Source organism: Nycticebus coucang, chromosome 6 (genome assembly GCF_027406575.1).
Source record: "Nycticebus coucang isolate mNycCou1 chromosome 6, mNycCou1.pri, whole genome shotgun sequence".
Taxonomy (NCBI): Eukaryota; Metazoa; Chordata; class Mammalia; order Primates; family Lorisidae; genus Nycticebus; species Nycticebus coucang.
Window position 1 is genome coordinate 57,821,333 of NC_069785.1, and position 21,125 is coordinate 57,842,457.

Consider the following 21,125-nt stretch of genomic DNA (forward strand, 5'->3'; position numbering starts at 1 on the left):
ATAGGTCTAAGAATATCCTGAACAGCTGCTTTGCTTATGGCAAATTTCTTCAACATATGAATGTCATTAAAGTATTTACCTTCTCCATCATAAATGAAACTCAGTTTAGCTGGATACAGGATCCGGGGTTGAAAGTTATTTTGCTTTAGGAGATTAAAAGTCGATGACCACCCTCTTCTGGCTTGAAAAGTTTCACAGAAAGATCTGCAGTCATTCTAATATTCTTCCCTTTGTAGGTAATGGATTTCTTACATCTGGCTGCTTTCAGCATTTTCTCCTTCATATTAACTATAGTGAAGTTAATTATGATGTGCCTGGGGGATGTCTTATTCAGGTTGAGTTGTGCTGGGGTTCTGAAACTGTCTACTATCTGAATTTCTCTTGGCATATCTGGAAAATTCTCTTTCATAATTTCATGGAGATGGGCCTCTGTGCCTTGCGAGGCCACTTCATCACTTTCAGGGATTCCAATGAGGCAGATATTACCCTTCTTCGAATTATCCCAGAGGTCTCTGAGAGAATGATCCGTTTTTGCTCTCCATTTCTCTTCCTTTTTAAGAGTTTAGGAGCATTCAAAAGCTCTGTCTTCAATGTCAGAAATCCTTTCTTCTGCTTGCTCCACTCTTTTACTGAGGGATTCTACTGTATTTTTCAGATCTTTGAGGGCTGCAAATTCTTGCTTCAGTGTGTCAAAATCTTTGGTGGTTTTGTCTTTAAATTCGTTAAATTCTTGAGACAACTTTTGAATTTCTCCTTGAATTTCTAATTCCGACTTTTGATTTGCTCCTCGAATTTCTAATTCCAAAATTTCCTCCATTCTATTAATCTTGTTTGCAATCCAAATTCTGAATTCGATTTCTGACATCTCGGGCAGCTGTTTATGAATGGGATCTTCAGTTACATCTGCCATATCTTTCCTTGGGGGGGTTGATCTATTCTGTTACTCATGTTACTAGAGTTTTCCCTTTGATTCTGCCCCATGATTGTTTTACACCATTTGCCTTTTCCCCTGGAGCTTTGTTGAGGACCCGTACAGTGCTACGGCCTGAGAACTGGGGACCTGTATGGTGTGGTGGGGCTAAGTGGCTCTGTCTTGTTTTTAGCTCGTCTCTGTATGACCCTAGTGAAACAGTTACTCTGGGTTGAAGTCTCAGCTGTGGAGAAATACCAGCAATTAAGTCAGCCCACTCCCCACAGGTTATCAATTGGAAAAGGAAAATCAAACCTTCCTACAACCACACACCCAGGGCTCCACTTGGATAGTCCTCGGGTGATTGGCTCAATTCAAAAGGTCCAAATCAATTGTCTCAGTCAGCACCTGTCTCAGGTGGGAGAGTTTAAAAGGTCTCAGGCAACTAGATCACAGGAGTCTGCTGACTACTCAAATATGACTTGCTCTGGTGCTCCGTGAAGTCAGGAGGACCCACCCAGCAAATAGATTAGTCTGGGAAGGTTGATGCCTCCTTCCCCACCTTGCACCTCTGTCACACCCAGTCTCTGATAACCTCACAGGGCTGTGACCCAGTCGCCTCCAATAAGCAGAAGCAGATACTCCAGGGATTTGCACCTGCCTGAATCACAAGGAGATCTATGTCTGCTCAGCCAGGCCACTGCTCTCTTCCTCTATTCAGCAGGGGGAGGTGAGGCCTGACAACCTCAGGCGCTTGATGGAGGCTGGGGAGTGTTCATTCATTTCCAGCCCTACCCCTGATTGATGTTACTGACAGAACAGAACAACTTTGTGGGAATTTGTTTCTGTCCCTGCTAAATTCCCCTGCAGAAGAGAAGCTGTTTTGAGTTCCCAAAACCTGCGTCTCAGGCCCTGTCTTTGCTCCTGCAGGTTTGTATTCGCAGCACGGTTAGCTGTCAGTTCTAGCCTCCTGCCTTCCTTTGTCTATAGGCTGACGATCCCCTGAGGGCTGGGTGTGTCTTAGGCTCAGTAAAGCGGTCCTCTGGGTCAGCCCCGACCTGGGAATCTCCCGGCTCTGCGCGTGCGTTTTGTTGTCCTCGCGCTCCACCCAGGCCAGTACCGCCTCAGGCAAACCCTTTACTCATTGGGCCTGCGTTTCCATCCCAGATCTATTCCGCATTGGTTGCCACCTGAGAAGATGCCCAGCCTCCTCTGGTTGTCCAGAGAGACAGGGAGTGTGGCTTCAGAATATCTGGGCGTGAGCCCTATTGTTGCCAAAAATGGCTGCTGTTCTGTGCCTTGGGGCACCATCGCTCTGGTGTGGTTCCCTGTCAGCTGACCATCCTCTCCTCACTCCCATGCCGCAGAATCAACACTGACCATCTGCAGTCCAGGCTCTGTCCACAACCCTTGAGAAATCACCCAAGAATCCGGACTCCTGGAGGACAGGCCGCCAGACCTCAGAGTGAGAGTAGAGGGGAGTGCTGAGAGCTCAAAATTGCACGTAGAGAATATATACACTTTTATGCCTGGCAGGAGAATGCCATGGCACCCTAGTAGGGGAGGTAGGTCCAGTTTTTAGAGGGTCTTCTGTCTTTCTTAAAGACACTGACGTAACAGAAAATAACTTAGCTTGTGAAAGAAGAGTTGCTTAATAAATAAAAATGACCACTTTCCAAATAGATGACAATAATGAATTTTAAATTCTATTCTACAGCACGCAATTACAGCCAGAAGATAATAAAAAGTCACAAAAATATAAAAAGCCACTTTGTGTGGTACCTGGAATCACAGTTAGAGAGGCTTCCATACTTTTACGTCGATGGGCTACAGTAGCAGCAACACAACGGTAATTCCCAGCATCCCGTTGGCCAACATCATAGATCTGCAATACTCCTGTTGGTAGGGCAGTTATCCTGTTAGAAAATAAAGGTAATTAAATTTTCTGTAGTAGCATGATTGCAAGAGGGACTTTGCCCAACAATGCAATCAGTGTAATCTGGTTTATTGTACCCTTAATGAATCCCCAACAATTAAAAAAAAAAATGTCCATAATGAAAAATTAAATAAAATAAAAATATTTTATTTAACATGTTCTATGATGGGAATTAATACACCCGACCCTCTTATAGAGCTAGAAGCAATAGCACCCTTTAAAAATACTAACTCAGGCTTGGTGCCTGTGGCTCAAGCAGCTGAGACTCCAGCCACATACACCTGAGTTGGTGGGTTTGAATCCAGCTCGAGCCTGCCAAACAACAATGATGGCTGCAATCAAAAAATAGCCGGGCGTTGTGGTGGGCACCTGTAGTCCCAGCAACTTGAGAGGCTGAAGCAGGAGAATCGCTTGAGCCCAGGAGTTGGAGGTTGCTATGACCTGGGATGCCACAGCACTCTACCCAGGGCAACAGCTTGAGGCTCTGTCTCAAAAAAAAAAATTAATTAATTAATTAAATTAAATAATAAAATAAAAATATTAGCTCAGGCTGGGCATGGTGGCTCATGCCTGTAATCCTAGCACTCTGGGAGGCCAAGACAAGTGGATTGCCTGAGCTCACAAGTTGAAGACCAGCCTGAGTTACAGCAAGACCCCATCTCTAAAAATTCTCCGGGTGCTGTGGTGGGCACCTATAGTCCCAGCTACCTGGGAGGCTGAAGCAAGAGAATTGCTAAAGCCCAAGAGTTTGAGGTTGCTGTGAGCTATGACACCATGACACTCTACTGAGGGAAACAAAGTGAGACTCTGTCTCAAAAAAAGCAAACAATTAGCTCAATTTCTTTTCATTTAAAGAAATTTAAATGAAAGCTCTAAAGCTCTCTGAAACATAAATACTTCTGCATGATATGGTTTGTAAAATGTATCAATCTAAATTTCCATAGAAAGCCTCCTCTGACATTCTAACTTAGATTTTGTTAACTGGTGGCTCAGAGCTCAGTATGTTTTCAAATTCCTGTTTTTTATCTATTAATATCTATGTATTCTCTAAGATATACCTGGATATCTTTTTTTAAAAAAATAATGCACTTCCTTGAATTATTTTTTCCATCTTAGTGCCCTATCACTTTTTTTTTTTTTGGCAGTTATTTTTCTGGCCGGGGCTGGGTTTGAACCCGCCACCTCTGGCATATGGGGCTGGCGCCCTACTCCTTTGAGCCACGGGCACCTCCCAATGCCCTATCACTTTAACAAATGATTTTTGCCTACTTAGGAGCAAGGCAGGAATCAAACCTTTTGGAGCTGCTGCTACCAAGTTCTTGATCCCTAAACCTCAACCACTCTCAGAGCATCAGGTATGCACCTACATGTGTACGTGTGCACATGCTTTTGTGTATGTGAGGGGAAGGAGTGAAGAGGCTGCTAGAAGTAGAAGACAGAGACAGGAGTGGGCAGCTACCCGAACACACCCTGAAGATCCTTACACCAATACTGGTCTTCCCTGCAGTGAAGGTGTAGTTTGGTTTCCGAAAGCCTTGGGCTGCTGTCCAGATACTCAGATGGTCCCATAGTTAGAACAGATGGTTGAGGAAAGGAACAAAAGCAGTAGGATAATATACTTAACCTCTTATATGAACCAGGAATCAATATAATTCTTTGGCTAAGTTTGAAATGTCTTTGGTCTTTCTCCCCATATAGTCTCACATGAAGTCTTCATGATCCTTGTATCTCCTCCAAAGACAAAAATCCACATTTACCTGTCCATAGTTATAGGTAGAGTTGTCCGATTGAATTCCCATGTTATGACCGCAGGTGGGTTTGATGAAATCTTGCATGCAAATCTAGCAACTCCACCTTCATGAACCTCAGTGGAAACTGGCTGAACTTCAAATGCAGAAATAGCTATAAGATAAAGTTTGACATATGCAGAATGAGTACGTGACTACTACACTTAGAAATAACATTGTGCCAGATATAAAGTATTAGTAGACTTGAACTCCTTCTCAGATATAAGAGCAACCTAACTTAACTAGCACAAAGGTAATTTAATGAATAATTTTGGAAAAACCTAACTTAACTAGCACAAAGGTAATTTAATGAATAATTTTAGAAAAACCAGTGAACAACTTAAGAATGGCCCACATCACAAAATCTCAAAGCTGCAGATACTGGCATGGATATGGAAAGAAGGGAACACATTTACACTGCTGGGGGACTGCAAACTAGTACAACCTTTTTGGATGTAAGTATGGAGAATCCTCAGAGAACTCAAACCAGACCTCCTATTTGATCCTGCAATCCCATTACTGGGCATCTACCCAGAAGAAAAAAATCCTTTTATCATTAAGGATATTTGCACTAGACTGTTTATTGTAGCTCAATTTACAACTGCCAAATTGTGGAAACAACCTAAATGCCCACCATCCAGGAATGGTTTAACAAGCTACAGTATATACAGCATGGAATACTATTCAGCCACTAAAAAAGATGGTGACTCAATCTTTTGTATCAACCTGGATGAAGATGAAACACATTCTTCTTAGTAAAGCATCACAAGAATAGAGAAGCAAGAATCCAATGTACTCAATTCTGATATGAGGATAACTGATGCTAGTACCTGGTGGGGTGTACGGGGAGAAGGGAGTGGGGAGAGGGAAGGAGAGAAGGGGGTAGGGGCATCACGGAGTGTGACACATCTCTTGGGGGCAGGACACAGTTATAAGAGGGACTTTACCTAATAAATGCAAACATTCTTTGTACCCTCAATGATTCTGGTCTTTCCCAGAATTAAACTCTAAACAGGTCCTCAAGAAATTAGGATTTGGAGGAAACGAGTAACATAACTAAAACAAAAATAAACAATTAATAATGGCATGTAATTAATACCAAACCATGTGGTACAAACTTCAAATACTACTGTATATCAGAGAGAAAAATAAAGACAAACTAACTAGGTAAAAAACATTTACAGGAATTGATCTTGAATTGGCTTTTGAAGAATCTGTTAGATTTAGATGGAAGAGGAAAAACAGGACATTCCAGGTGAAAGGGAAAACATGAAGACAGCACAGAGGTAAGAAATGTACAGCACATGTACACAAAATTAGGAGCAAACAGCCAGGCCTGCTACAGAATATTTCAGATGACGTGTTCATGGGAAAGTAGAAGGAGAGTAGAGATAAAACAGATTGGTACCACAGTACAAATTAAGGCATCCCTGAATATTTTTGAGCAAAGGGAAGTGTCACGGTAACAGTCGTGTCTGAGAAAATTAATAAGGCAGTACTACACAGAATGGATTAAAAAAGTCTCAGGTGCAGAGTGCAGTGGCTCACACCGGTAATCTTAGCACTCTGGGAGGCCAAGACAGGAGAATCCTTTGAGCTCAGGAGTATGAGACCAGCCTGAGCAAAAGCAAGGAACCCGCCCCCCAATCTCTATTAAAAATAAGAAAAATTAGCAAGTGCTGTGGCAGGCACCTGAAGTCCCAGTTACTCAGGTGGCTGAGGCATGAGGATTGCTTGAGCCCAGGAGTTTGAGGTTGTGGTGTGCTGTGATAACACAAACCATTCTACCCAGGGCGAGGGAGGGAGGAAGAAAAAAGCAGTCTCAAGTCAAATCCTAAGGTTGTTTAAATAGGAATGACAGAACTGGGTGGGGGCAGTGCAAATGGAGAGATTCTAGAGAAAGCTTAAAGAACACAAAGACTTTGTTTTTACTGGACACAGACAGGTCACTGTGTTTGAATCACACGAAGCCAATATTGATGGAGCAGCATAAGAGAGAGAGAAGACAAATGGCGTATCCGATGTATAAAAGGGAAAGAAGCTCAAGAGGCTATTTTAAGGCTCATGGATTTTCAAAGCAGAGATAAATCTTCAAGTGTTGATATTTTCTAGAGATAATTCTTCTTAACCACTCTAGGCAGGCCTCCAGGAAGTGGTCTTCTGTGTCCACAGTTTTGCATTTTGAAGGAGTCCAGACTCCATGTAATAGCATGTTAGGTTTTCTTGGGGGGTGGGGAGACAATGTCTCACTCACTCTGTCACCCTGTAGCATCATAGCTCACAGCAACCTCAAACTCTTGGGCTCAAGCAATCCTCTTACCTCAGCTTCCCAAGTAGCTGGAACTACAGGCTGCCTGCCACAATGCCCAGCTAATTTTTCTATTTTTAGAACAGACAGGGTCTTGCTCTTGCTCAGGCTGCTCTGGAACTCCTGAGTTCAAGCAATCTGTCTATCTCAGCCTCCCAGAGTTCTAGGATTACAGGAGTGAGCCATTGCGCCTGACCCACACAGTGGTTTTCCTTCAAGATACAAAGAAAGGGCCCCAATGATAGCCTTATTCTCCCTTTTCAGACTCCAGTTCTCTAGGCTCGGCGCCCGTAGCACAGTGGTTACAGGGCCTGCCACATGCTGGTGGGTTTGATCCCGGCCTGAGCCAGCTAAACAACAAAGACAACTGCAACAACAACAACAACAACAAAATACCCAGGCTTTGTGGTGGGCGCCTGTAGTCCCAGCTACTCGGGAGGCTGAGGCAAGAGAATCGCTTAAGCCCAAGAGTTTGAGGTTGCTATGAGCTGTGATGCCACAGCACTCTACTGAGGGCGGCATAGTGAGACTGTCTCAAAAAAAAAAATAAAAGAAAGAAAAAAAGCCTCTAGAGTTTATCAATACCGAGAAATTATGAAGAAAAATGGAGAGAATAGGGCTAAATGAACTTATGCACCATTAGACTGTAAAGATTAGGGCACAGAAGACTAAGAAATTCTGCCTTGAACGTGACTTCATGCCTTTAGGGGTACAGGACAAAGCAAGTGAACAATGGTATAATCTTGGTTAGGAGGATCTACTTCCAAAACGGGTGGTGGCGGGGTAACTTTTGGTGTATAGCACAAAGGTCCGTCTTTTTCAAAACAGCAGTCCTCAAATGGCTACTGTCAGTGGATCTTCAAAGTCAAAACCATTTTCATATTAACCATAGCCTTTTTCACTCTTTTCCCTTAAGCGTACAGTGTTTTTCAGGAGCTATCTAATGGTGCTATCATAACAGACAACATAGAAGCAGATACGTGTGAGAATCCAGCTGTCTTCTATTAAGCTAGCTGAAGAGATTTGCACAAATGTAAGCCAATACCACTCCTCTCATTAATATTACCCCTTGGTAAACTGTTACCACACTATGTGATCGATTTTTATTTTCATGTGAAATAATTAATGAATATTTTTCTCCATTTTAATTTCTAATAGTATCAAGAGATATAGGCTACATAAATCAAAGTTGTTTATGGTCCTTAATAAGTTTAATAAAGAATGAGACTAAAATGTTGGAGAAACACTATTCAAGAACATCACACTAAAAAGATGAATAGTTGTTCTTTTAATTGGTTCTGTAATAACTTTCTAAGATGTTTATCCATAAACATTTTCATTCTGGATAAAACCTATGAATGAGCTGTGGTTCACCTACTGAAGAATTAGGAAACAGATGGTTTATTCACTTTGAAAATATTATCTTCACATTTAGAAAAACTTGATTTTTCAATAATGATGCTAAGTTTGTCTTTTTATAATTAACTAAACTTATGTTGAACACTTTTCTTTTGGAAGGAATTAGGACTTGAATGTCCATAAATTTAATGCTTTCTTTATGATATATTAAGTACTCTTACTGATTCCATGTTTTACCTTTTCCACGTGTGAGGGGCTGACCATTAGTTCTAGTCGTCACTGATAATCCAGTCTGCATTCCATATATAGACTCAAAATGGGAATTTTGTCAATTTTCCCACTAAAATATCTAATTTAACTTTTCTTCATGAAGCAGAAGCTGCTCTGGGGCTATCTATTTGAACCGTCTCTTTTTCCATTACCTAACAATGAATCAGCCATCCAACTCAAAATGTTTCATCTTGTATCTCTCTCACATCTGACAACAGTCCTCTGTTCAATTCAGACCCTTATCATATCCTGCCCAGAAATCTTTCAGGAGTCTCTTAGCTCCTATGTCTCTTGTCAGCAGAGTTATCCTCCAGAGTGATCATCAGAAAACATAAATTTGATTTGCAATGCTGATCAATTAGTCTCTGTAAAACTCTCTAGATTCGTATTCAACTCTATAACCTCATATAACTTTGTTTCACTAACACTGAAAAACTACTTATAATTCTCTGAAGATGCCTTGCTATTCACATGTCCGAGCTTTACATGAATGCTTCCTTCTCTCTCAAATAGCCTAGGGCCCTCTGTCCACCTGATGGGTCCTATCATCCTAAGGCCTAGTTCATTTATCCTATCCTTTCAGAAATTGTTCCTGGCCCTTTTCTCCACAACCCCTGCACCTTGCAGACCTTCACCGCTGCTTTTATCTTGTAGTATTATAACCAAATATTCACAAATCTCTCTCCCTTCTGCACTATTATCTCATTGATCTCACTGACGGATAAAAGTGTGTCATATTCTTTGCACAATCCCTTAAGACAATAAATAGTGCAAATGTAGCACTAAAAAATACTTGCTGATTTGAACTTAAAATTCAATTCTTTAAGGTCTTTAAGCACAGTAGTCATAATTATAGGGAGTTTTCCAGGTAAAAATACCAAGATTTGGGATAAGAAGAAAATAATGCTTTTTATTATTATTTTTTGTTTGGCTATAATTCCAAATGATGCCCAATATTTCACTGGCGTTACTTTTAGAGACAAAAATCTGTCCCTCCCATTTCAAAGAGTTTTTATAAAGATTAAGCCCACATATTGAGTGCTCTTTATATATTATAAAACTTTTTCTATTTTATGTATATTGTGATAATTGAGAATAAAAATAATCACTCTGTTGATGTACATAATTTCCTTCCAACTACTCAGGCAATCAAGGTTTGCTTTTTGTTCTGAATCTCATTTATTCGATCAAACAATATGCCTCTGAACCACTACATTTTCTTCAAGCAGTCCCCCTTTTTTCTCAGATGGACGTATCTTTGAAATCCCTAAGATTCTGTATTATAAAAATTGAAATGACTTTGTACTTCAGGCCAAATGGGCTAGAATTCTGGAGTCACAAAATTCTGAGAACTGAAATATAAATGGGTGTAACTTTCAACTCATGATGGGTATTTCTTTTTTTTTTTTTTTTGTGAGACAGAGCATTAAGCTGTCACCCTGGGTAGAGTGCTATGGCATCACAGCTCACGGTAACCTCCAACTCCTGGGCTCAAGCAATTCTCCTGCCTCCGCCTCCCAAGTAGATGGGACTACAGGCACCCGCCACAACACCAGGCTATTTTTTGGTTGCAGTTGTCATTGTTGTCTGGCATTAATGCAGGAAAAAATAGAAAAAATGGTAGAGACTGCAGAATTGATGACTGAGGATATTCAGAGCCTAAAGAACAAAACTGAAATTCTGGAAAGTGAGGTAGAAGAGGAAGAAAAGACACTAAAACAAGTGCTTCAAACGGATATTAGTAGTGTGCTCTCTCTTCCAGAACTTTCTCAGAAAAGTCTCAAAGCACCCACACTTCAGAAAGAAATTTTGACACTAATTCCAAACCAGAATGCTCTTCTAAAGGACTTGGATGTTCTTCATAATTCCTCCCAGATTAAGAACATGTTAACGCTCATTGAAGAAGCCTGTAAGAAACTGGATGCCACCTGAAGAGTTTTTTCTTGGAGTGTCCCATATTAACGTTTATGATTTGTAAAGCTATTAACCTATGATGATATTGCAGAGGCTGAGGCTTCTGCAGGATTTATTATGCCCTGATAGGTACTTTAAAATTAGCCTCTCTAGGTCTATCATTAGTATCTAATGTAGTTCTAAAAACTCTTTTTGGCAGTTGTCACATCTAGGAAATCAGCATTTACATTGTTGTATCTGCAATTACTTGCCTAAAGCCATTAAAAAGAATAGTAGGTATGACCTCATAGTTTATAAGAGTTAAATGGAACTCATTTATTGGTTAAACATGGAACTGTGGTGTGTAAATTATGTACAGTACCTAGTATGGAAAAGCTTAAGAGTTTGCGATTACTAATTCTGTAGCTGATGGGTTGTATTTTCTGCCTGATCATTTGGAAGATGGAAAATCCTCACTTTTTTACCTTGCTCCTTAGTCTTTTTGGAAAGCAGTTAAGAATTGCCTGATATGTTTAACTTAGGAAGTAACATCAATATTTTATTTCTTTGGTAGGTAACTGAATCGATTTATTTTCTACTGTTATGAAAGCATATCTTTACTTAAGAAAATTACTTTAAAAGGAACCATAGCACATTCATTCCCCCTACAATAAAAAAACAACCAAAAAAAAGAAAACCCTTTCTTATAAACCTTTCCCAATGTATAATTAGCTTTTATATATGTGTGTGTGTGAATAAAGTGTCACTTAAATATATCAAAAATCTTTTCTTAAAAACAAAGGATACTTTTTTAAAAATTCTTTAAAACACCGTTATATTTAAATCGTCTTTTTGGTATCTTTTGGAAATTTAGCCCACTGGCAAAAAAATTTTGCTCAGAAAATACCAAGCCAGATACTGCTTAGGACTCTCATCAGTACCCCTGAGACTAAAGGAAAAGAAAAGAGGCCCAAAAAATGAAAGCAAAGTTCCTTCTGTTTGTGATCCCTCCACTTGGATATTGGGAACTTATTATATCTTCTCTCTCTCACACCTCCCATCCAGCAGCTATCCACTCTCTCTCATCCCTAGTGGATCAAAAATTCTCTCAAGAATAGTTTATACTGGCTGTCTCCCCTTTTTCTTTTCTGACCCATTATTTTGTTGAAACAATGTGTTGACACCACACACTCCCGGTTCTCCTGATATTTCAGGGTCTCTCCCTCCTCTTCTGAACTCTTCCTCCCAGAGATTCTCTGTTCTTTTCTTTTTCCACCTTCTCCTTTGGTGATCACATCCACTTTCAGCTTTTGACCACATCCAGCTGTTGCTAATAACTCCCAAAATAACTTCTCCAGCTTAGATCACCATCCTCAGAACTTCCTACTCATGGCTCCCAACTGCCTCCTGAACATCTTCGCCTAGAAGTCACAAGGGGCACTTCAAACTTCTCCTGTCCAAGATGAAATGGTTATCGCTCCCCCAGCTGTCACACCACTATGCAGTTACTCATGTGAGCTACACACTACTGACTCTCTCTCCTGTGTTCTTGTCATTCAACCACATTCCCATTGATTTTAACTCCTCACTGCATGTCAGATCTCTTTTTTGTGTTCTGTGCCCACAACTCTCACCAAACCACTAATGGCTTCTTACCTGCTCTACCCTTTCACTCTATTCTCCCCTTCCCCACTCTCAAAATGAACTCCAGTGTTTGATACAGCTGCAGTGGACTCACCAACAGCTTTCATTTATTAATTCTAAAGCCAACAAAGAAATAATCCCACAAAAATGTGATTCCAACTATAAATGCTGTCAAAAAGCATCGTGTCTTAGCAACCCTCCTTCTAAATCTTTAAAGAGTATTTATATTTAGTTTAAACTGCTTAGCCTAATTACTAGAAAAATTGAGTGCACATATCCTTGCTACAGCAAAAAGAACAAATATCTTTCTTTATGCCAAATACTATATGTATATACACACAAACACACACACACACAATATACATATACATACATATTTTACTATTTTTTACTATTTGTTGGCTGGCATTTGCAGGAAAAAAAAAACTAGTTTGGCATCAATTAGTTCAAAACCAAACTGTTTATATTGTAAGCGTTCAATAATATTTAAACAATCTTAATTAGTTATATATAAAGCAATTAATATCTCTACTATTAAAGACAGACAGTATAGGCTGGTGCCTGTGGCTTTAAGGAGTAGGACTCCAGCCCCACATACTGGAGGTGGGGGATTCAAACCCAGCTCCAGCAAAAAAAAAAAAAAAAAAAGACAGTATAACTATGGCACAAAATAAGTGATTTCTATGAATCACATATTAGTATCAGTCCCTTTGCCTTAACATTCACACCATTCACTTAGTTTGTAGTTAACCAGCCTCTGAATCATGCAATTCTTCATAAACTAATGTGCCAAATTAATTGCCTCCCCAATCTAGAAAAGTATTTTAATCACTTTTAGAAAGCTTTAAAAGTAATTTCTTCGAAATACATTAATTCATTCCATGCCTAGTCATTCTAGGTGGCAAGGATCTGATGATGAGTAAACTAACAGAGATCTTTGACTAATGGTGGAGAAAGCATTTAACTAAATTACTATGTAAGTATATAATTTTTTTTTAAATTTCTGGTTGTTTTGAGGGTACAAAGAATTAGGTTACAATGTTTGCATGTGGAGACAGGTAGACTCCCTGTTGTAGTTATGTTCTGCCCCCAGGAAAAGTGCCACACACCTCCACTTGTGCCCCTTCAGTGAGAGCACACCAATCCTCCTCCCTCCTCCCCTCTCCTTCCACCGTGACTTAAATTTTTCTCTTGTGTGGGAATGTATTAGATCATCTACTGGCTTCATATTAGTATTGAGACCATTGGATATTTTATTTCACAAGTACATAATTTCAAACTGTGCTAAATGCTATTAAGAAAAAGTACAGGCTGAGCACCCTAAATCTAAAAATCCAGAGAGGAGTTTGCAGTCCCATCAGCAGCACCTTCCTTTCTCTCCCTTCAGATTCATGCCAGCATCTGCTGTTTTGAGACTTTTTGATAAACACCCTTCTCATTGGAGTTAGATGATAAACTCATTGTGGTTTTGATTTGTAATTCCCTGATGATTAGAGACGGTGAGCATTCTCTCTTATGTCTATTGGCCATTAGTCTATCTTCTTTTGAAAAGCTTCTGCTCATGTCTTTTGACCACTTTTTTATGGGGTTGATTTTTTTCTTGCTGGTTGGTGTGAGTTCTGGTTATCAGCCCTTTATCAGATGTAGAACATGCATATATTTTCTTCCACACAGTAGGTTGTCTATTCACAGTATCGATTGCTTTCTTGGCTATACAGAAGCTTTTTAATTTAATCAAGTCCCAGTTGTTAATTTCTGGGATTCCCAGATGTGTTGCTGTGATTCCCTTTGGGGCCACTGTCATAAATTCTTTGCCTAGGCCAATAGCTGTAAGAGTTTTCCCAGTATTTTCTTCTAGAACTCTATAGTTTCATGTCTTAGGTTTAAGCCTGTTATCCATCGTGAATTAATTTTTGTGAATGGTGAGAGGTACAAATGCTGTTTCACTCTTCTTCATGTGGGTATCCAATTTTCCCAGCACCATTTATTGAACAGGGATTCTTTTACTCAATGTATGTTTTTATCTGCTTTATCAAAGATCAGATGTTAATATGAGGGTGGTTCTCTATCTGGGTTCTCTGATTTGATCCATAGGTCTACGTCTCCATTCTTGTGCCAGTTCCACACTATTTTGGTTAGTATGCCCTTGTAGTATAACTTGAAGTCTGGTAAAGCAATGCGTCCTGATTTGTTCTTACTGCTTAAGGCTGCTTTGGCTATCTGGGGTCTTTTCTGGTTCCCCACAAAGCATAAGACTATTTTTTCTAGATCTGCAAAAAATGACTTTGGTATTTTAATGGGGACTGCATTGAATCTGTAGATCACGTTGGGTACTACGTGGGTTCAACAGTGTTGATTCTGCCAATCCATGAGCATGATGCATCTTTCCATCTGTTTATGTCCTCTGAAATTTTCTTCCTCATTGTTTTGTAGTTCTCTCTATAGAGGTCTTTCACTTCCTTACTTAAATATATTCCTGAGTATTTTATTTTCTTTGTTTCTGTTGTGAAAGGAATTAAGTCTCTGATTTGATTTTCAGCTTGACTGTTGTTGGCTTATATGAAGGTTACTAACTGTGTATACTGATTTTGTAACCTGAGACTTTGCTGAATTTATTTATCAATTCTAGGAGCCTCTTGGCAGAATCTTTTGGGTTTCTAGATACATAAAATCATATCATCAGCAAAGAGTGACAATTTGACCTCTTCTATACCCATTTGGACACTCCTGATTTCCTTCTCTTGTCTGATAGCTCTGGCTAGGACTTCCGGCACTATGTTGAAGTGGTAACAGTGGGCAACCTTGTCTGGTTCCAGTTCTAAGCAGGAATGCTTTTGATTTTTCTCTATTCCGCATGATGTTGGCTGTGGGTATGCCATATATGGCTTATGTCATATACGTAATTTTGAGGTAAATCCCGTGTATGCCTATTTTGTTAAGTGTTCTTATCATAAAAGGGCGTTGAATTTTGTCAAATGCTTTTTTTTTTTTTTTAATTTTTAATTTTTTTTTATTGGATTCATTGAGGGTACAAGAAACCACGCTACACTGATTGCATGTCAAATGCTTTTTTGTGTGTCTATTTAGAGGATCGTATCGTCTTTGTTTTTGCCTTTCTTTAGGCAGTATATTATATTCATAAATTTGCATGTGTTGAACCAACCTTGCATTTCTTCACTGGAGCCCACTTGATTATGGTAGATTTTTTTTACATGTAGCTAAATTTGATTTGTTAAGATTTTATTGAGAACTTTTGCATCTATATTCATAAGGGATATTGATAGTTTTCTTTTTTGTTGTGTTCTTTCCTGCCTTGATATCAAAGGTGACATTGGCTTCATAAAACAAGTTTGGGAGGATCCCTTCTTCTCACTGCTACAGAATAATTTCCACAGTCTAGGTACCAGCTCTTGGTAGGGCTGCTAAAATTCAGCTGTAAACCATCTGGTCTGGAACTCTTTTTCATTTTTTTTTTTTTTTATTGCTACTTTAATTTCGGTACTTGGTATTGGTCTGTTCAGGAATTCTCCTTCTTCCTATTGAGCCTAGGGAAGCTGTGTGTTTCTAAGAATTTGTCCATTTCCTCCATTTTTTTCAAGTTTTTGTCTGTAGAGAGACAGAGCTCACTCTGACACCTGGGCTAGAATACAGTGGCATCATTCACTACAGCCTTAAATTCCTGGGCTCAAGCAATCCTTCCACCACCTTAGCCTTTCTAATAGCTGGGGCTACAGGCATGTACCACTGCACTCTGCTAATTTTTTTTTTTTTCCATTTTTGGAGAGATGGGGACTCACTGTATTGTCCAGGCTGGTCTGAAACTCCTGGCTTCAAGAAATCTTCCCACTTTAGCCTCCCCAAATGCTAAGGTTACAGGTATGAGCCACGGCGCTTGGGCCCAACACATATTTTGATCATCAAAAATGCCAAGTACGTTAAGTAAGGGAAAGAGCTTAGAGGTAAGGAGAATAGTTAAGAGTGTATTAGAACAGTAGAAGAGAGATCTGCTGTGGGTTTGAATGATGCCAGAGATAACAGAAATGGAAGGGCGGGCACATATAAGAGGTGGTATTCACTAAACAACATGATTTGGCCAACACCAAGGGATGTTCAAGGGAAAAAAGAGAAAGACTCATACAGCTGTGAGGGCTGGCTTGCATACCTGGAAGGCTGGGGGATACAATGGTGCATGAAAAAGAACACAGAAGGAGAGATCAGATGGGCTGGTGCACAACCATTCCAAACTCTCATTTGATCAGAATGAGAAGAAACTGGACATGTTAGGAAAGACTGGCAAACTGTACAATGAGGCCAGGGATTAATAACAGAAATAATTTCAAATATCTATTCATCTTGATTTTTTAACTATACATCTTGGCTCAGATGTAAGGCTGTCATTAAGATTTACAGAAAGACATCCTTGAGTTTTTACAGTATAGCAGGCTAAAAAAGTAACAATATACAACATGTAGGATTAGCAGAGAAAAGGGTTTCTTACTTCCATGGTGCCAAAATGAGCTTGGGAAAAAGAAAAATCAGGTAAAATCTAGACAATCCAGCATAATTTAGATGTATACAGGGAGGTGGTACAGCAGCATAAACTGTGGGTTAAAAGATATTAAATGTTAAAATTCATAGATTGGGGTTAGAATCACTGCTTTGTACTAATGAGCTATGTGTCCTCAAGACAGCATTCAACCTCACACCTGTATCCCTCAGTAAAATGAGTCTAATAATACTTTCTAAGAGAATGAGAGCATGTACTCAGGCACTGCGAGGTGCCAATAGGTGGTTAATAGTAATAGTACATCTTGCTATGAATACACTGGTTTTACTTTCAGAACAATGACTAAAGTCAAACAAAGGATGCCAATGATTCTTATACAATAAAAAAAAAAAAAAAAATTAAAGCCTGAACAAAGGCAGAAGTATTCTAAGATTTAGTTTTAGTTTTTCATTTTTTTACTAAGCCACACTTACATAGCTTTTACATAAAGGTACAACAATTGCTGAGAAACAGAAGTAATTTTCCTATTTTTGAATGTGCATAGATAAATTATTGGGAGAAGATAAAATATACTACTTCAATGATGAAATAGAGGGAGCTAGATTATAAAGAGATGGGAAATCAAATTCAGATCTCTGCTGGTAGGATTATGTAGTATGGTTATTTTTATTTTTTACTTTACTTATATGATTTCCTACCTACAAAAATCTTTAAGAAAAATTAGTGATAGTTTAAAAAATTATATATTCCTCCACAGAGCATGGATTGAAGGCACAGTTTGTATGCATAAATTTTCTATTGCTACCCCACTGCCTGATAAAATCCCTCACCTTTAATTTATATTTGTCTTTTTAGTTCTTTTAACTTCTCATTCTTTGATCTATGATCAATGGATGCTTGCTTGATTCTCTAACCAATGTCCTAAACCTGAAAATCACAAGAAAAAGAGCTTCTGAATGAAACCCTTTCTCAAATAAAAAAAAAATATGAAATTTTCAATCAAAACTTAGAAACTTTAAGAAATCATGCAAATATGAAATACCTATTATGATAGTCCTTAAACTTTGTTTCACAGCAAGTCCTTATTTTTCTACTGGATTCTTTTTAAGTTGAGCCTTAAAGTGAGTAAATGAGTATGTCCTTCACAATAAACTTTAGAGCCCTCTAAAACTTTATTTTTTTTTAAGCCTGACCCCAAACCATTTATTGTCCTCTAAAACCTTAGTCTGAAAACTATCTGCAGCTTTATCAAAATATCTTTCACTTATTTCAATGGCCAAACACTGTTGTGTCCTTATGTAAATCTCAGCTGATTCCTAAGGCAGCCTTTGTTTCTGCCAGTTAGGTATGATTTTACAAGTATGCCTCCTTGTGAAACCTGACCTCCTTTTTCCCTCCACAGTCAGTGCTAACATAAACCAAGAGCCCCACAAGAAGTCGTTAAAGCAGTGCTGTTAAGAGGCCAGAGCTCCATAAACAGGCAAAAAGCAAGGTCTCAAGAAACATGCGCTGTCCTCAAAAACAACCTTGCAAACACAATAAATGTAAGTGCCTATTTTATTTGCGACTTCCTCCTCTTCACCTGTCCACTTAATCATTTGCCTCTATGATTTATAGTTAGAAGAACAAACAGATTAAAGATACCAAAATGAAAGTATTCTCCAAAATTTTATTTAATCAGAAAGTAACCTACATATGATTCTACATAAGAAATATATGGCTAATTAAAACTAATATGCTAATATTACCTTGCATACTAAATTAATTTAATAAACATTAAACTAATATGCCATTTATGCTTCTAAAAAGTTGTAATGAATAAAATCCTTAGCATGCAATTTTAAAACCAATTAAAAAGTATGAATACAGGGTCTGAAATTACACATTATCCAATAATTTAAAAATAAATTCACAGACTATAAGCTAATGTAAAAAAAAATCACTTTCCTTTTAAAATTGCTTTTCAAATATTCTTTAAACAGAAAATACTGAAGTTAGGATTTTCTTTTTTTTTTTAATTAAATGATAGCTGTGTACAATAATGCAATCATGAGGTACAATGTGCTGGTTCCATATACAGTCTGAAATATTTTCACCAAACTGGTTAACATAACCTTCACGGCATTTTCTTAATTATTGTGTTCAGACCCTTAATACTCTACACTTAGTAAACTTCACCTGCACCCTTCCAAGATGCACCCTAGGTGTGGACCCACCAATCACCCTCCATCCACCCTACCTCCCCCTCCCTTGCCCCCTTCCCCATATTCTTGTACTGGGATTGGGTTATAGCCTTCGTATGAAAGCTATAAATTCGTTTCATATTAGGGCTGAGTACATTGGGTACTTTTTCTTCCATTCTTTGGATACCTTGCTAAGAATATTTTCCAGCTCCATCCATGTAAACATGAAGGAGGTATAGAAGTTAGGATTTTAATGCAATGTTTAAGCCTGCAGTCCCAACACTGCAGGTGAACCAGAGGATCCAAAAGCCTCAGGTGCTAAAAGACTGTACAGTTGCTGCTGCCACACCCCTTCCTTGGGGAATCCTGAATGGCTGGGGAACAAGGGCAGCATCACGTTCCAAGCAGCTCCTGTGTTGTTTCCACTGTCTCTAAGTCACCACTCAGTAGCTTTGGGAAAATCTCTAAGTACCTCAACAAGAATACACAGAGACATATTCCTAATACCAGCTCTCAACAGTCCACGATTTCAGAGCTCCTCATTGAGTTTTGTATTTATTAACTTTAAGTTTGTTTCTATGGCACTGATCTTTCAAACCAACCACACATTTGGATACTTCACGCTTTTCTAATGAAAACTCGATCATGACTTCTTCCCTCAGCAGGTCTGATTCACTTTGAGTCTTCCGACTTGAAGACTGACGTGCAACTGAACGCGACGTATAAGGGGGAGACCTGGTCACACCATTTAGCCAGCGCATCAGGGTATCAAGTAGGTAAAAACCATCCAAGGAACAAGTTTCAAAAAGAAGTTGGAAATACGTATAGTCCCTACAACTAGGCAAGAGGTTATACTTTCTCCTAATAGAAAAAAATTTTATCTGTTTTATAAAAAGACAGATGCAATCACTGTCTTGGGTATAAATGCTATTCTATAAGTGGTTTACCCGTATGACCTGACTTCTAGCAAACACGTTATTCTGCTGGAATCTGTGACAATTCCGACAACCAGGTGCTATGTAATATGACTGGCTTTTGAAGGAAATTTTTAGGTCAAAATACATGACCAAATAAATATAAATAAAATGAAGGCTAGAAACTTTACAACAAAGTTTAGAAACAAGGACTTTCAGAAATATGCCCTACATGCTAAGTTTCCACAAATTAGATTATTCTCCAGTATATGTCTACTGTATTCATATTAAAAGACATATTCAATAACAGCTAAGAATTCTCTGCTTCTTTATTATTTTATCTTTGCTCTTCTAAATGTCAGACTTGAGACTGCCTATGCTGAATTTGTATAGTAGGAAGAGGTGACACAAGGCTCTTAGAGTCTCCTCCTGGCATCCGGGCCACTTGCTATTCAATAATATTTTTATTAATCTCATTAATAACATGGTTCAAGAAGTCCCTAACAGTCTGATTCAAACAGGTCCTCACCCACTTTTACTCTGGGTTGTACATTCTTTGAGTTCAGAGGACATATCTTACTTGTCTGTGTGTTGCTAGGAACTAGAACAGGGCCCAGCATACAACAGGCATTCAATAAAAGTTTACTATATGACCTCAACAAACCACATCACCACCTCCCTCCTACCACAATAGAAAGCTTTGCCCCCTGTCTCTTCAAGAAAAGTAACAGAATTTTAGCTATATCACTTTCTGTGGTATAACACGGAGCAAATTTTTTATTCATCCTAAACATGTTTTGTTCTATAAAGTAGGGTTCTTAAAAGGGTTATTGTGGATTATATAAGGTAATGTATACTAAGTACTTAACATATTGACTATAAAACTAAAAGCACTCAATACATGTTAGGTATTTCTATTATTTAATTGGCTATTAACACCATCAATATTTTTCCTTACCACCTCAAAATCTCTCCCTGTCCCCTAGCTTCTCTTTCTTCACTCCTGATTCTAAGCAAGGAGTAACCATTCCAACCTGCACCAAAGTTAACTCTCTCCTGGAGCTCTTAATCCCATCCCTACCTACCTGCTCCTGGTCCTTATTCCATGTGTGATTCCCATTCTTTTCCATCACTCTCTCTTTACTAGTTTCATCAGTGCTTATAAAATATGCCTGTCTTCCCTGTCTTAAAATGTAGCATTAGATCTCAGGCCACGGTATTATCCAGTCAGCCTCTCTTTTTTCACTTTAGTTCTCTTAGATGATTCCAACCACCCTATCCTTTCCTTCTGCTGGGGTAGGGCAGGAAGGAGAAAAGAGACAGAGAGGAGCCATGGGTATATTTATATGTAGGATGCAGTGGCCTCCTGGGAAAGGAGAAGAAATAATGCTTATAAGTTTGGTTCAAAAACAAT

General features: G+C 38.9%; 1 protein-coding gene across 1 annotated transcript in view; it reads right to left on the reverse strand.

Moving 5' to 3' along the window:
• The window catches only part of PRTG (protogenin), a 170,379-nt gene that overhangs the window by 93,294 nt on the left and 55,960 nt on the right, over positions 1-21,125 (reverse strand). The window contains exons 3-4 of the mRNA XM_053594311.1: positions 4,604-4,748; positions 2,693-2,826 (exon numbers count right to left, since the gene is read on the reverse strand). Of these exons, the coding sequence (XP_053450286.1) occupies positions 2,693-2,826; positions 4,604-4,748 (279 nt within the window). The remainder of the gene's footprint in view (positions 1-2,692; positions 2,827-4,603; positions 4,749-21,125) is intronic.